At 41.1% G+C, this 12,961-nt stretch overlaps 2 protein-coding genes across 2 annotated transcripts in view; both read right to left on the minus strand.

Moving 5' to 3' along the window:
- Positions 1 to 12,961, minus strand: part of LOC113510152 (uncharacterized) — a 70,008-nt gene that overhangs the window by 28,486 nt on the left and 28,561 nt on the right. The window lies entirely within an intron of this gene.
- The window catches only part of LOC113514808 (cilia- and flagella-associated protein 91-like), a 32,544-nt gene that overhangs the window by 18,924 nt on the left and 659 nt on the right, over positions 1 to 12,961 (minus strand). Inside the window, exons 2-13 of the mRNA XM_052898706.1 lie at positions 10,711 to 10,787; positions 10,215 to 10,278; positions 9,649 to 9,781; positions 8,298 to 8,414; positions 7,451 to 7,551; positions 6,765 to 6,831; positions 6,184 to 6,304; positions 5,542 to 5,710; positions 4,526 to 4,699; positions 3,718 to 3,891; positions 2,964 to 3,148; positions 1,144 to 1,290 (exon numbers count right to left, since the gene is read on the minus strand). Of these exons, the coding sequence (XP_052754666.1) occupies positions 1,144 to 1,290; positions 2,964 to 3,148; positions 3,718 to 3,891; positions 4,526 to 4,699; positions 5,542 to 5,710; positions 6,184 to 6,304; positions 6,765 to 6,831; positions 7,451 to 7,551; positions 8,298 to 8,414; positions 9,649 to 9,781; positions 10,215 to 10,278; positions 10,711 to 10,787 (1,529 nt within the window). The remainder of the gene's footprint in view (positions 1 to 1,143; positions 1,291 to 2,963; positions 3,149 to 3,717; positions 3,892 to 4,525; positions 4,700 to 5,541; positions 5,711 to 6,183; positions 6,305 to 6,764; positions 6,832 to 7,450; positions 7,552 to 8,297; positions 8,415 to 9,648; positions 9,782 to 10,214; positions 10,279 to 10,710; positions 10,788 to 12,961) is intronic.

Here is a 12,961-nt window from a genome sequence, read left to right on the forward strand (position 1 = left end):
ACGTGTATGTGTATATGTATATGTATAATGTAGATTTGTATATGTATAGAATACCAACGCACTACTTATATAACTGTTTTTTACTTGTGACGCTATGGTTCTTGCTGAAAAACAGCGCTGTAGCGCTTCAAGCGCTGCAGCAATATGCTGAGCACGGACCTACATCACAGAACATTGCGACACACACGCGCGCACGCGTACATTATAATTTAATTGCTATCTATTTGTATATAATTATTATTTTCTTTTGTTTGTTTTGTTTTTGATTTCTTTTGTTTTTGTTTTGTGCGCTACTGTGTGGGCCGCATGTTTCTTTTGATTAAATTATTTCTTTCTTCTCTTTCTTTCTATTACTAGCTGACCCCGTAAACGTTGTTTTACCACTTATTGTGAAATATAAAAATCGCGATTAAAAAACAGGGGTTGATCGTAAAAGGGTAAAAATTTGAGGTTGTATGTATTTTTCAATGCTAAATCATAGTAAAATAAAAATAAATTTTTTTGTCAAAAAATAAAAAAAAAAATTTAGGGGTGGGTCATTGAAGGGGTATGAAAAATAGATGTTGGCCGATTCTCAGACCTACCCTATATGCACACAAAATTTCATGAAAATCTGTAAAGCGGTTTCGGAGGAATTTGGTAACAAACACCGCGACACGAGAATTTTATATATTCGATTAAAAAAAAAAAACTTGACTTGCATCACTTATGTTAAGATATTTTACAATATTTCACAAAAGTAAGTAGTTATACAAATAAAAGATTACGGCATTAACAGAGACAAATTAGTGTTTTTACTATGTTGGCTCAAACAGATCAGTAATTTTTTTTTTATTCTATACTGGCGGGAAATGGCGTCACGGAATTGGTCCAATACGTCCAGTATTTTTTATTTTAATGGATGATAATGGAATGGTAACCCCACCCGCGCTATCGGTATTCACCGACGGGGCACCAGTGAAGGATGATAGGTGAGGATGAAGCAGGTCAGTTAGCCCATCGTGACGAATTCAACAAGAATTGTTCACGATGGTTTCCAGGGGGAACCACGTGGAGTTCGACCTAATAGGGCATATTGCTAGCAATGGTGCTGTCAAACTCCATTGCTGACAATCCCATTCCCCCAATACGTCCAGTATTTACCTTGTCCTCGGCTTCCGTACGCAGAGCATTGTACTCCCTAGCTTTGGTCTCCTCCCTCGCGATTCTGATCTGGTCCTCCTTCTGTAGACCGTGCGTGGTCTTCAATTCTTCTGTCAGCTCCGACGCTCGGGCACGTCCCTCGTACATCTTGTAGAAGATTTACAACCAATTATTGGGGAACTCTCATATACAACGGGTGGAAAAGAAACAGAAACATCGTTTTAAAAGAATGCTCTTCCTGAGAGAGTTTTTACTAGTGAAACTGAGTGATATTTTCAAAGAAACATTGATCGAAATTGCCATGTGGTCCCGACAGAGGATGGGTCACTACTTCCTTTCCCGTGAGTGCCGTAAGAGGCGACTAAGACAACTTAATGGTGGAGGGATGGGCAGCAGTGTTCTTCTTGAAACGTCACCAAAGCAAACTGCGGTTGCTAACTCGCCTACCAAACGTGGCGACTACAGGAAAGTTCAGCAGTGGACAGCTAATGGTTGATATAATAGATATATGGATACTCTTTATTGTTTCCTCCATAAGATTACAATAGTAAACTTATTATAGACACAAACAATTATAAGAAATAATCACAGTGAGAAAACAATGGGCGGCCTTATCGCTAAGGTATGGTATATATACCATATATATAAGTGTCACTTTTAATTTTTTTTTATGTAAAACCTTGTATTATTTTAACCCATTCAATACGGAGAGCGCGCCAGGGCGCTGTCCAATGTTATACGTTGTGACGGCAAGCGCCTCGAGGCGCTCTCCCCGCCCTTACCCAATGACGGCGAGCGCTCCGAGGCGCTCGGTTTCCTTTAGTTTCAAACGTGCTTTAGACCGTTCCAGTCACTTGTGGAAGCCCGTTATTTACTGGCAGTCACTCCTAACAATTAACTAAGCCATATACGTAGAAAAAGTTGTGCCGTCAGTGACGGCCGTTTATGAAAAACTAAGCCGTATACTGCATAGGGATCTCAATATGGCCGCCGTATTGAATGGGTTAAAGATCATATAACTTTATTTGAATTATATAAAAGTAAATAGGATACCAGAGGGAGACTTTGTATAAATGTAATTTTGCGTAATTATCTCATTAAAACTTTAAAGAAATAACGCAACAAAATCGAGTCCATTTAAAGATTTTTTTTCAATGGATAAAATTATAATGGTAATTTTAATGGCTAAAAGATTTGGGATCTTCATTTTGGTCCAGAATCATCTTAGACAGTTTATTATAAAACTCGGCACAATTCCCAAAAAAATTATTCCCAATTACCGGGGGGAGACTTTGTACAAAAGTCGATTGCTTGGGTACCTCTGTCCAATTCGTGTTTCAACCATAAAGCAGTTGTATTTGAATGGCTGTGTTTCGGTTTGAAGGGTGGGACATGACGGTGAATTTTCAGGGTACAGAAGAATATCATCTGAGTCCTCAGGAATGGCAACGCATGGGGGGTATCATGGGTGAAACAGTATACTCTGTTATGTCCATTATACTGCTCATGTCTATAGGCGACGGTTACCACTTTCCATCAGATGGACCGTCAGCTTGTTTGCCATTCTAAGTTGTATAAAAAAAAAGATGATTGGAATCATAAACATTAGAACTGCCTATCAGAGACAAATCCCTTTTACACTATGCTGTTAGCCGAACTGCGGTTGCCAACCCGCTTGCCAAGCATGGCAACACACTCTATAGTAGACATATCTCTAAAAGATATCTCTTTCAGTCAATCTAATGCAATTCATCTTAAATCCTGCTGTCGAAGTAGAAGTGCGTCCATGTAAGAAATGGAAGTTACACATAACGCTTTACCAGATTCTGCACGGCGCGGCCCCTGACGATCTTCTGCAGCATCAGTGCCGCCTGGTGGCACACCTCGTCTGAGTCGTCGACCGGCTCCACTGAGGGCGTAGCGGGCCGCGGGCTGGTCTCGGGCCGCCGCGACTTCATCACATGTAGTGGACCGGCTGTAGTTGTAGCCGCTCCCAGACGAGCTTCTGTAATATCGACATCAGCATCATCGTTACTGTCCTTGTGTTTGTCGCTAATAACGGCATTGTCATTGTCAATTTCATTAATTGTCTTTATTTTTCATTTTCATTCATCATAGCTGTAGTTGGAGAGGGACGAGGTGACAATAATGGGAATGCCCTGTCTTAAAATGAAAGGCTCCAAGAAAATGAGACAGATTCGCTTTTCGAAGTCACATAATTACGGCTTCTGCTCTACCAAAAAATTCTTTTGCTCTACCTTAAACTAGGGTCTAGCTACGGCCCTGCATTCATTCTTTTGTTGATTTCGTCATTCTTCTCATTGTTATTTCAAATTGTCCTAATTATGTTATTGGCATGCCCATGTCTTTGTACATGTACATGTGATTATCAATGCTCTTGCCCATGTTCGTAGCTATGCCCATATTCGTGGCCATGTCCATGTTCATGTCCTGCACAAACTCACAATGGACAGTATGTATTAACGATGTTTCTGGTGTTACAATCGTACGACTAAAATAACCATTTCTGGTCACTGCAATTTTGTTATATGTATTTGAAAAAAAAGTCCTTACTCTTTAAATCATTATGAAGATTCTCCAAAAACTGCTCGCTCCATTTTGTCTCCCTCTCGCACAGCTGCGCGGCGTCCCGTCGTAGATGGTGTCCGGAGCATGAGCGCTTCAGGTCGTGACCACATCTCTGCAGCCATTCGGGGGGCTCGGCCACTTTCTGGTGGTCCTCATATGCTATACAGAATATAATCACATGCTATAAAAAAAGTGTAGTAATTTGGTCCCTCTATACCTTTCTCTAGAGAGGGGAAAGGAATTGTTAGACGACCTTTTAGTCCAAACGATTACAAATAAAGAACGTTAACAAGGTGGGAAGAGATTCTTAGTAAAGCGCGCTACGAGTCTCATTTCTAGCAATATACCCTGTCAGGTCTATTTTCACGTGGTCCCTCTTGGAAACCATCGTGATAACTTATTATTGAAGTCATCGATGGGCCAACTAATTTGCTTCATCCTTACCTCTCATCACTCACTGGTACCCTGCCAGTGTATATCGATAGCCCAGGTGGGATCACTATTTCATTTTCACTCATCAAAAATACTTCCCTGTAGAACTGATCACTCGCTCTGCTCTATGACCATTCGAAAATACAATTCATACTGCTCTTTCATTGTCTTTGATCAGTCATGGTATATCTTAGCATCTTGTAAAGACTAATAGCTGAATGTGACACAACACATTAAACTGGTGGATTATCTGAGACGGCATTTAAATCAGAAACTACACACCTTAAAGTTCTAATGTCTCTAAATGTTAAAATTACAAGTATGAAATTTACTAAGGTACAAACGATGTACGGACACTCACACAGCAAGCCGGGGTCGTAGTGTATGTCAGCGTGCCTGGTGCGCGCCTGGCGGCCGTGGCGCGCGAGCGGCGCGTACAGCGGCGACGCGGGGTCGGCGGCGGCCTGCACCGTGCGCGTGCGCAGTGCCTGACTACGCTGCCCGCCGCCGCCACGCGCCGATAGCTTGCGTAACTCTGTGATGGCGAACTCATTGTGATTAGAGGAAGAATAATTCTTTATCATTAACACACACAGTCATGTTTATGGGCGCTTTCTACTCACGCTTACTCGCCAGAGGTAACAAATCTCCAATGACACTTATCACGTGGAGGCGAAGTCATTTCTTTTCATACACTTGTAATTCCGAAAGAAATATGTTACCACACACATTTACATTTGGAAAGGAACATGTTTCCACACACATGTACTGTGAAGGAGAAACATGTTTACCGTATTTCAAGGTATCAGCGGAATATTATCAGCGCTGGTTGCCTTTTCACGGTAGAGACACATAAAACCACCTAATAATTTTTGTTTCGCTTATAAATTCATGAATTATGTGCTTTTATGGTGAATAAATATTATATTATATATTATATATATATATATATATATTATATATATATATATATATATATATATATATATATATGTAAGAGTAAGCTATTAATACATTTTACCAGAGGGAGACTTTGTACAAAAGTCGATTGCTTGGGTACCTCTGTCCCATTCGTGTTTCAACCGTGAAGCAGTTGTGTTTGCATAACTGTGTTTCGGTTTGAAGGATGGGATATGGCGTGAATTTACTGGGTACAGAGGAATAACACCTGAGTCCTCAGGAATGGCAACGCATGGGGGGTATCATGGGCGAAACAGTATACTCTATTATGTCCATGGTACTGCTCATGTCTATAGGCGACGGTTACTACTTTCCATCAGGTGGGCCGTCAGCTTGTTTGCCATTCTAAGTAGTATAAAAAAAAAAAAAAAAAAAAAATAAAAAACATTAATAGAGGATATATATAATATACTCTACCTCTGTCCCTAGTTCTTCGAATATTCTCTATCTTCCTCTCCATCTCTTGTTTCTTCTCTGTCCACAGTTTCGCCAGTTTCTTGCTAGTTCTATTGCTTTGTGTCTGTCTTTGTTGTAGTTGTAACTGGTGCAGGAGCGCGAGGCGTATGTCTTGAAGTTCATCTATTTCCTACAGCAAAGATCCATATTTGTCATTACACTTTTTATTTACAGCGCCATCTAGTATAGTTTTTTTTTCCTTACCGCTAGATGGCGTTATATAAAGAAACGCCTTAACTTTTATGAGTCTAAGATACTTTTTATTGGCATTCTAAACTTTGGTAAATAAAACCGTTCCAGAACTAACAGAAAAAGTTTATCTATTTATTTAATATATTATGTGTATGTTTATATTAGTCTAATCATATTAAATATGTCATTACACTTTTTATTTAAAGCGCCATCTAGTATTGTAAATTTTGGTACCGCTAGATGGCGTTATTTATAGAAACGCCTTAACTTTTATAAGTTTAAGATACTTTTTATTGGCATTCTAAAATTTGGTAAATAAAACCGTTCTAGTACTAACAGAAAAAGTTATATATAGACAGAGGTGGTCAAGCAATCGACTTTTGTACAAAGTCTCCCTCTGGGTCTCATTACCGCTTCTCTAAATATCCAATCCTTGGTTTCCACGTCAGTGATGACGGCGTCGCTCCTCTTCATCCAGCGAGGGTACTGGCCTTGCTCCACCAGCTGCCCCCAGGAGCGGGCGTGGCGTAACCTGTGGGTAGGGGGATTGTTAGTAGAGTCCTGTTATGGGTTTAATTAAGACGACGAGGTTAAGTTGAGACGTATACTTAAATTGATTTATAATTGATTCTCAATTGATATTAATCAATCAATACATATAATAAAATCGTAACTGGTCGCTGTCTGTACACGGAAGATATATAAGAAACCTACATCTGTCCCATTCGTGTTTCCATCGTGAAGCAGTTGTGTTTGCATGGCTGTGTTTCGGTTTGAAGGGTGGGATATGGCGTGAATTTACTGGGTACAGAGGAATAACACCCGAGTCCTCAGGAATGGCAACGCATGGAGGGTATCATGGGCAAAACAGTATACTTCATATTTCCCTATGATCCCTCGCCATCCCTTAGTCTCCTCTTACGACACCCACGGGAAAGGAAGGGGTGGTCTATTCTATGCCGGGACCATACGCTATTTCCTGCTATACTAACTTGTTTATAATTTCCGTTGTGTGGAAATCGGCGGGCAAGTCACCAGTACGGTAGGGGGCGTCAGGTCCTGGGAATTAAAAGTTAATTTTAAGATTAGATAATAAAGCAGGCTTCCTAGATAACTGACAAAGGAATGTAACGGTAGATACATTTTCGTTATCTCACGCATGGAAAAAACAAGAGCAGACGCGGATATGGCTGTCTCGTTCTATATAATGGACGCTGTAGCTAAAAATTGTAAACTAGAGAGAGAATGTATACATAAACAAGACGAAAAAAGATCGCAAGAAGAAAAGTCGATTGCTTGGGTACCTCTGTCCCATTCCTGTTTCAACTGTGAAGCAGTTGTGTTTTTTTCTTATGGATGAAAATGGTATGGTAACCCCGCCTACGCTAATGGGATACACTGGCGGAGCACCAGTGAAGGGTGGAAGCAGTTGTGTTTGCATGGCTGTGTTTCGGTTTAAACGGTGGGATATGGCGTGAATTTACAGAGTACAGAGGAATAACACCTGAGTCTTCAGGAATGGCAACGCATGGGGGGTATCATGGGCGAAACTGTATACTCTTTTATGTCCATGGTACCGCTCATGTCTATAGGCGACGGTTATCACTTTCCACCAGGTGGGCTGTCAGCTTGTTTGCCTATCTGAGTTGTATAGATGTAGATGTAAACGTCCACGTACCCCATTCCAATTTATCCAGATACAGCACCTCAGGTGTTGTGGTACAGTTCTCGGCTACTTTCCCGTCCGGTTGCCACGGTGTCGTCTGAGCTGACGACTCCCTGCAACATATAAAATTTTAAACATATCATTTATTTATTTATAGGACCACCAACAGCGTATTGCTTTATAACATATATAACAGGGGGGGGGGGGAAGGGATTGTTAGTAGTGCGGACTACCAGTCCCATTACCAGCAATATACCAGAGGGAGACTTTGTACAAAAGTCGATTGCTTGGGTACCTCTCTCCCATTCATGTTTCACCGTGATGCAGCTGTGTTTGCATGGCTGTGTTTCGGTTTGAAGGGTGGGATATGTCAGTGAATTTACTGGGTACAGAGGAATAACACCCGAGTCCTCAGGAATGGCAACGCATGGGGGGTATCATGGGCGAAACAGTATACTCTGTTATGTCCACGGTACTGCTCATGTCTATAGGCGACGGTTACCACTTTCCATCAGGTGGGCCGTCAGCTTGTTTGCCATTTTAAGTTGTATGAAAAAAAAATTACATATTTTTGCCTGTAGCTTATCCAGGGAGTCACAGATTTCGTCCATTTCCTACTTCAAAGTTCGTAAACATCGTTGCACAACTTTTTCCATATCGGATATTGACAATTTCGACATTTTTACAACAAAAAAGTATTAAAAATACGGAGCCTATTTCAAACCGTCCGACTAGCGCGGGGAGTGCTTTTCTCTGCTTACCTCATGGTTGCCTGGTAGAGAACGCCATTAGGCGCTAAGTCCGCCATATGTACACTTATATAATTGGGCATTGAAATATCAATAAATAAATAAATTACCTGTACAAGCTTTGTGTGCCTCTGCTCCTGGGTTTGTTTGTAGCAGGCGGTATGTACACAGGGGTCGGGGGATGGAAGTCGGGGGTCGCGCTCGGCACCGCCAGCAGTTTCTTGGGTCTGCAAATGTGGTAATATCAAGTCGATAAATAAAATCAAATTATATATATATAGCGTTGCTAGATTGTCTTTTTTGAAAATTATTTTATTCGTCAACAATGTAGCTTTCTAAAGGTAAAAGAATTTTTAAAATGGTTCGAGTAGTTTTTGAGTTTATCTGTGACAAATGAACAAACAAATCTTCAAAAAAAAATATATATATATATATATATAATATATAATATTTTTAACATTTCCCTTCACTGCTCCGCTCCTGTTGATCGTAGCGTGATGAAAAGTATACTATAACCTGCCCAGGAGTATGAAGAATAATTGTACCAAGTTTCGTTTAAATACGTCGAGTAGTTTTTGTTTCTATAACAAACATCCAGACAAAAATTTTACTGATTGCATTTTTGTCATCAGTATCGATCACTAATCACCGCCTGATAGTTATTTTGGAAATATATTTAGTTTTGCTGTTTGTTTAAAGAGTAAGTGGCGCACTTTTGTTTGGTTTGATTTTGGAACATACTCCCGCTTGATATAAGGACTACCCTCAGCGAACTTTGTACAAAAGTCGATTGCTTGTGTACCTCTGTCCCATTCGTGTTTCAACCGTGAAGCAGTTGTGTTTGCATGGCTGTGTTTCGGTTTGAAGGGTGGGATATGGCGTGAATTTACAGGGTACAGAGGAATAACACCTGAGACCTCAGGAATAGCAACGCATGGGGGGTATCATGGGCAAAACAGTATACTCTGTTATATCCACGGTACTGCTCATGTCTATAGGCGACGGTTACCACATTCCATCAGGTGTTTCCGTCATTCCGTCAGCTTGTTTGCCATTCTAAGCTGTATAAATAAAAAAAAAACTAGTTTTTAAACATAATTCAATTAATATCACCAATATCAATTGTTTACTGACATTTCACCTAAATTCTGCATCCCAATTGTTTGTTTGAGAACCTTTCTTTCTGAAGTCCGTGTAAAATATGTACGGGGCAAGGGATTGCTAGCAATGGAGTTTGATAGCCCTATTGCTAGCAATATGCCTTATTAGGTCTACCTCCACGTGGTTCCCCCTGGAAACCATCGTGAACAATTCTTGTTGAATTCGTCACAATGGGCTAACTGACCTGCTTCATCCTCACCTATCATCCTTCACTGGTGCCCCGCCGGTGTATACCGATAGCGCGGGTGGGTTTACCATTCCATTATTTCATCCACAAAAAAAAAATGTACGTCAACTCACACAGCGCTGAATTTAAAGCGGTCCTTCCCAGTGAACTGCGGCGTGGGCACGTTGCGCGCGTGCCTCACGCGCTCCACGTACGCCCCATACGAGCGGTCCACGTGCTCTGGCAGACGGCAGTTTGGATGGTACACTGTAATATGCAGTTTTTTTTATACAACTACCCAACGAAGGAATCCCACATTCCTGGAATTAATGGAATGGATTGTTAGTACTGCAGACTTTTTTAATGGGTGATAATGGAATGGTGACGCCACCCGCGCTATCGGTATATACCGGCGGAGTACCAGGGACACATGATAGGTGAGGATGAAGCAGGTCTGTTGGCCCATCGTGATGAATTCAATGAGAATTGTTTACGATGGTTTCCAGAGGGAACCACGTGGAGGTTGACCTGATAGGTCAACCTCCACGTGGTCCCATTTTGCTAGCAATAGGGCTGTCAAACTCCATTGCTAACAGTTCCTTTCCCCCCATGGTAGGAGGTGTTGTAGCACAGTGGCCAATTCTGTGCAGGGACCTACACGGTTGAAATATTCCTATTACAGGTAAATTGAAGTTCTCACCAACGCGCATCCTCGGACACTTTGGCACTTCGGAGAACATGGTGCTGTACACTGGCTGGAGATTCTGAAACGCAATGGACTTTGCTTTATTTCTGTAGGTACTTTATATATATTCACATTGTTATACGTATGCATTTCTCTATAATGTATTTAAGAAACGAACAGTTTCGTGCCTCCAGTCATACTGTTTTTAATTACTCCTCTCCATCCAAAGGCTGCATGGAAGAGATCGCTCTTAGTGATAAGGCCGCCCATTGTTTTCTTACATTGATTGTCCACCTGATGGAAAGTGGTAGGTGACGCATGAACAGCACCATGGATATTATATAATAAAGTACCATTCATGGTACCCTCATGCGTTGCCATTCCTGAGGACTATGGGGTTACGCCTCTGCAGCTTTCAATTTCTCATGCATATCCATTCCATTCTCATCCATTAAAAAAAAAGTTTAATTCCAACAGTGTCACACTGATCTAAATGCTTTTAAACACTTACAATTTGCGCTGAAGCCATGGCCGCTTTGAAAGCCGTTCTAGCATAGTCCCTCGCTCCGGATACGATGAAGGCAGAGTCTAAACAAAATAAGAATACAACCGACAAGTATGAGTTGGATTTCCACAACTAAGGTTCCGTATGTATAACATCTATTTGTAAATTATTTTATACTAGCGATCCGCCCCAACTTCGCACAGGTAGATAGATAAAAATATAAATTAGCTTGGATAAGCAAATTTTTGATACCTTGAAGTATATTATGCTCAAAGGAATTGTTTAATATGATGCCCACGGCCACTTTCTACCATCGTACGGCTCACCATCAACAGGGAGTTCATCCTCATGTCCTACAGCCTCAATGGTCGCGTACTATGCGGTTTCAGAGATGTTTCCTACCACGAACACTCAGGTTGTGAAATGAGCTCCCTGCCGAGGTTTTCCCAAGAGATTACAGCATGGGGTTCTTCAAAAGGGGGATAAAGAGGTTTCTTCAGGGTTGGCAACGCGCGCGTAATGCCTCTGGTATTGCAGGTGTTCATAGGCTACGGTAACCACTTACCATCAGGTGGGCCGTATTTTTGTTTGCCACCTCAGTGGTATAAAGTGTATAAAAATTATTGTAAACTCTGTTGGGAAATCTAATTTTTTTGAAAATAATATATAGCCTATGTTTTCTCTGATAATGTTAGTTATCTATAGGTGAAGGAATTTTCAAAATTGGTCGAGCAGTTTTTGAGTTTATCCATTACAAACTAAGATACAATAACATCAAATCTTTGTCCTTTATATTACTAGTATAATGTAATAGACACGTAAGCGAAATACTGAAATTCAAACGTAGATTTTTTATCGGATAAATCTTTCTGGAACGGTTAAATCATAAGGCGAACATTGACACGTAGGAAAGGAGTATTTGAGGGAGGGGGGCGTGTGGTCTCGGTATAGAATGGGCCACCCCTTCCTTTCTCGTAGGTGCCGTAAGAGGCGACTAAGGGAAAGCGAGGGATGGGCAGCAGCGTCCCTCTTCAAACATCACCAAAAGCCAAACCGTGGTTGCCAACCCGCCTGCCAAGCATGGCAACTATTGTCAAAAATGATAAACCGCCAAAACGAACGGCCCCGTTTCTTATGACAGTCTATGGGGGAGATAACGGCTGAATGATGATGATGAAGATTTAAGGGACCAGGTTGGTCGTGCCCACCCCAAAATTGGCTGGTGCCCATCCTAGGTTCTAAGCAAAGCTTAGCTTAGCTTGTCTTAATATACATATCCTGGAAAATAATATTAAATGTATCAATGAGGTCGGTCTTTTAAAATATAGTCTCTTTGACAGATCTTTGTTCATCGTATAATAAAGCCGTAAAGGTTGACCATGATATCGACATCTTTGGTAATTCTTTAGTGCAGTTCACTGGGCTTATTAATAATATAGATCGGTAGTTAGGTCTTCTCTAATTGTATAATTGTTACTTAGTGTACATTGACGCTTATCTGTGAGAGCTGTATACACATTTAATTGATGTGTTCATATGGCCTTAAGCTTGGTAGTGAGCAGTGAGATATTTTTTGTTCAAACTTAGATTTAAGCATTTTTTTAATAGTAGTTTTTCACTTTTTACTTACTAATAACATTGTACATTGTCTGCTTAATTGTTGTGAGCATATTGTTGGTGTGTCTTTTATAAATAAATAAATAGCGGAAAGTAGCAATTCATCGGTAAGACTTGACACTTCGTCGCCTGCCTCTGGCGGGCTTGGAGTGTCACCTGTACTCACCCCTGTACGTGTCCAGTGAAGCTGTAAGACACCTGTGGCCGGCAACATTTACAGCTCGAAAAAACAAAAAGCGGAAAATCCCGCTTCTGATCCTAAGTCCATCTCAGATAATAGTCAGATAGACACCAGAGGGAGACTTTGTACAAAAGTCAATTGCTTGGGTACCTCTATCCCATTCGTGTTTCAACCGTGAAGCAGTTGTGTTTGCATGGCTGTGTTTCGGTTTGAAGGGTGGGATATGGCGTGAATTTACTGGGTACAGAGGAATAACAGCTGAGTCCTCAGGAATGGCAACGCATGCGGGGTATCATGGGCGAAACAGTATACTCTGTTATGTCCACGGTACTGCTCATGTCTATAGGCGACGGTTACCACTTTCCATCAGGTGGGCCGTCAGCTTGTTTGCCATTCTAAGTTGTATAAGAAAAAAATTGGTATAACCCCAACCAACTGGGGAGAAGGGATTGTTATTAA

This window comes from Galleria mellonella, unplaced genomic scaffold, assembly GCF_026898425.1.
Source record: "Galleria mellonella isolate WM207_F2 unplaced genomic scaffold, CSIRO_AGI_GalMel_v1 utg121, whole genome shotgun sequence".
NCBI classification, from domain to species: domain Eukaryota; kingdom Metazoa; phylum Arthropoda; class Insecta; order Lepidoptera; family Pyralidae; genus Galleria; species Galleria mellonella.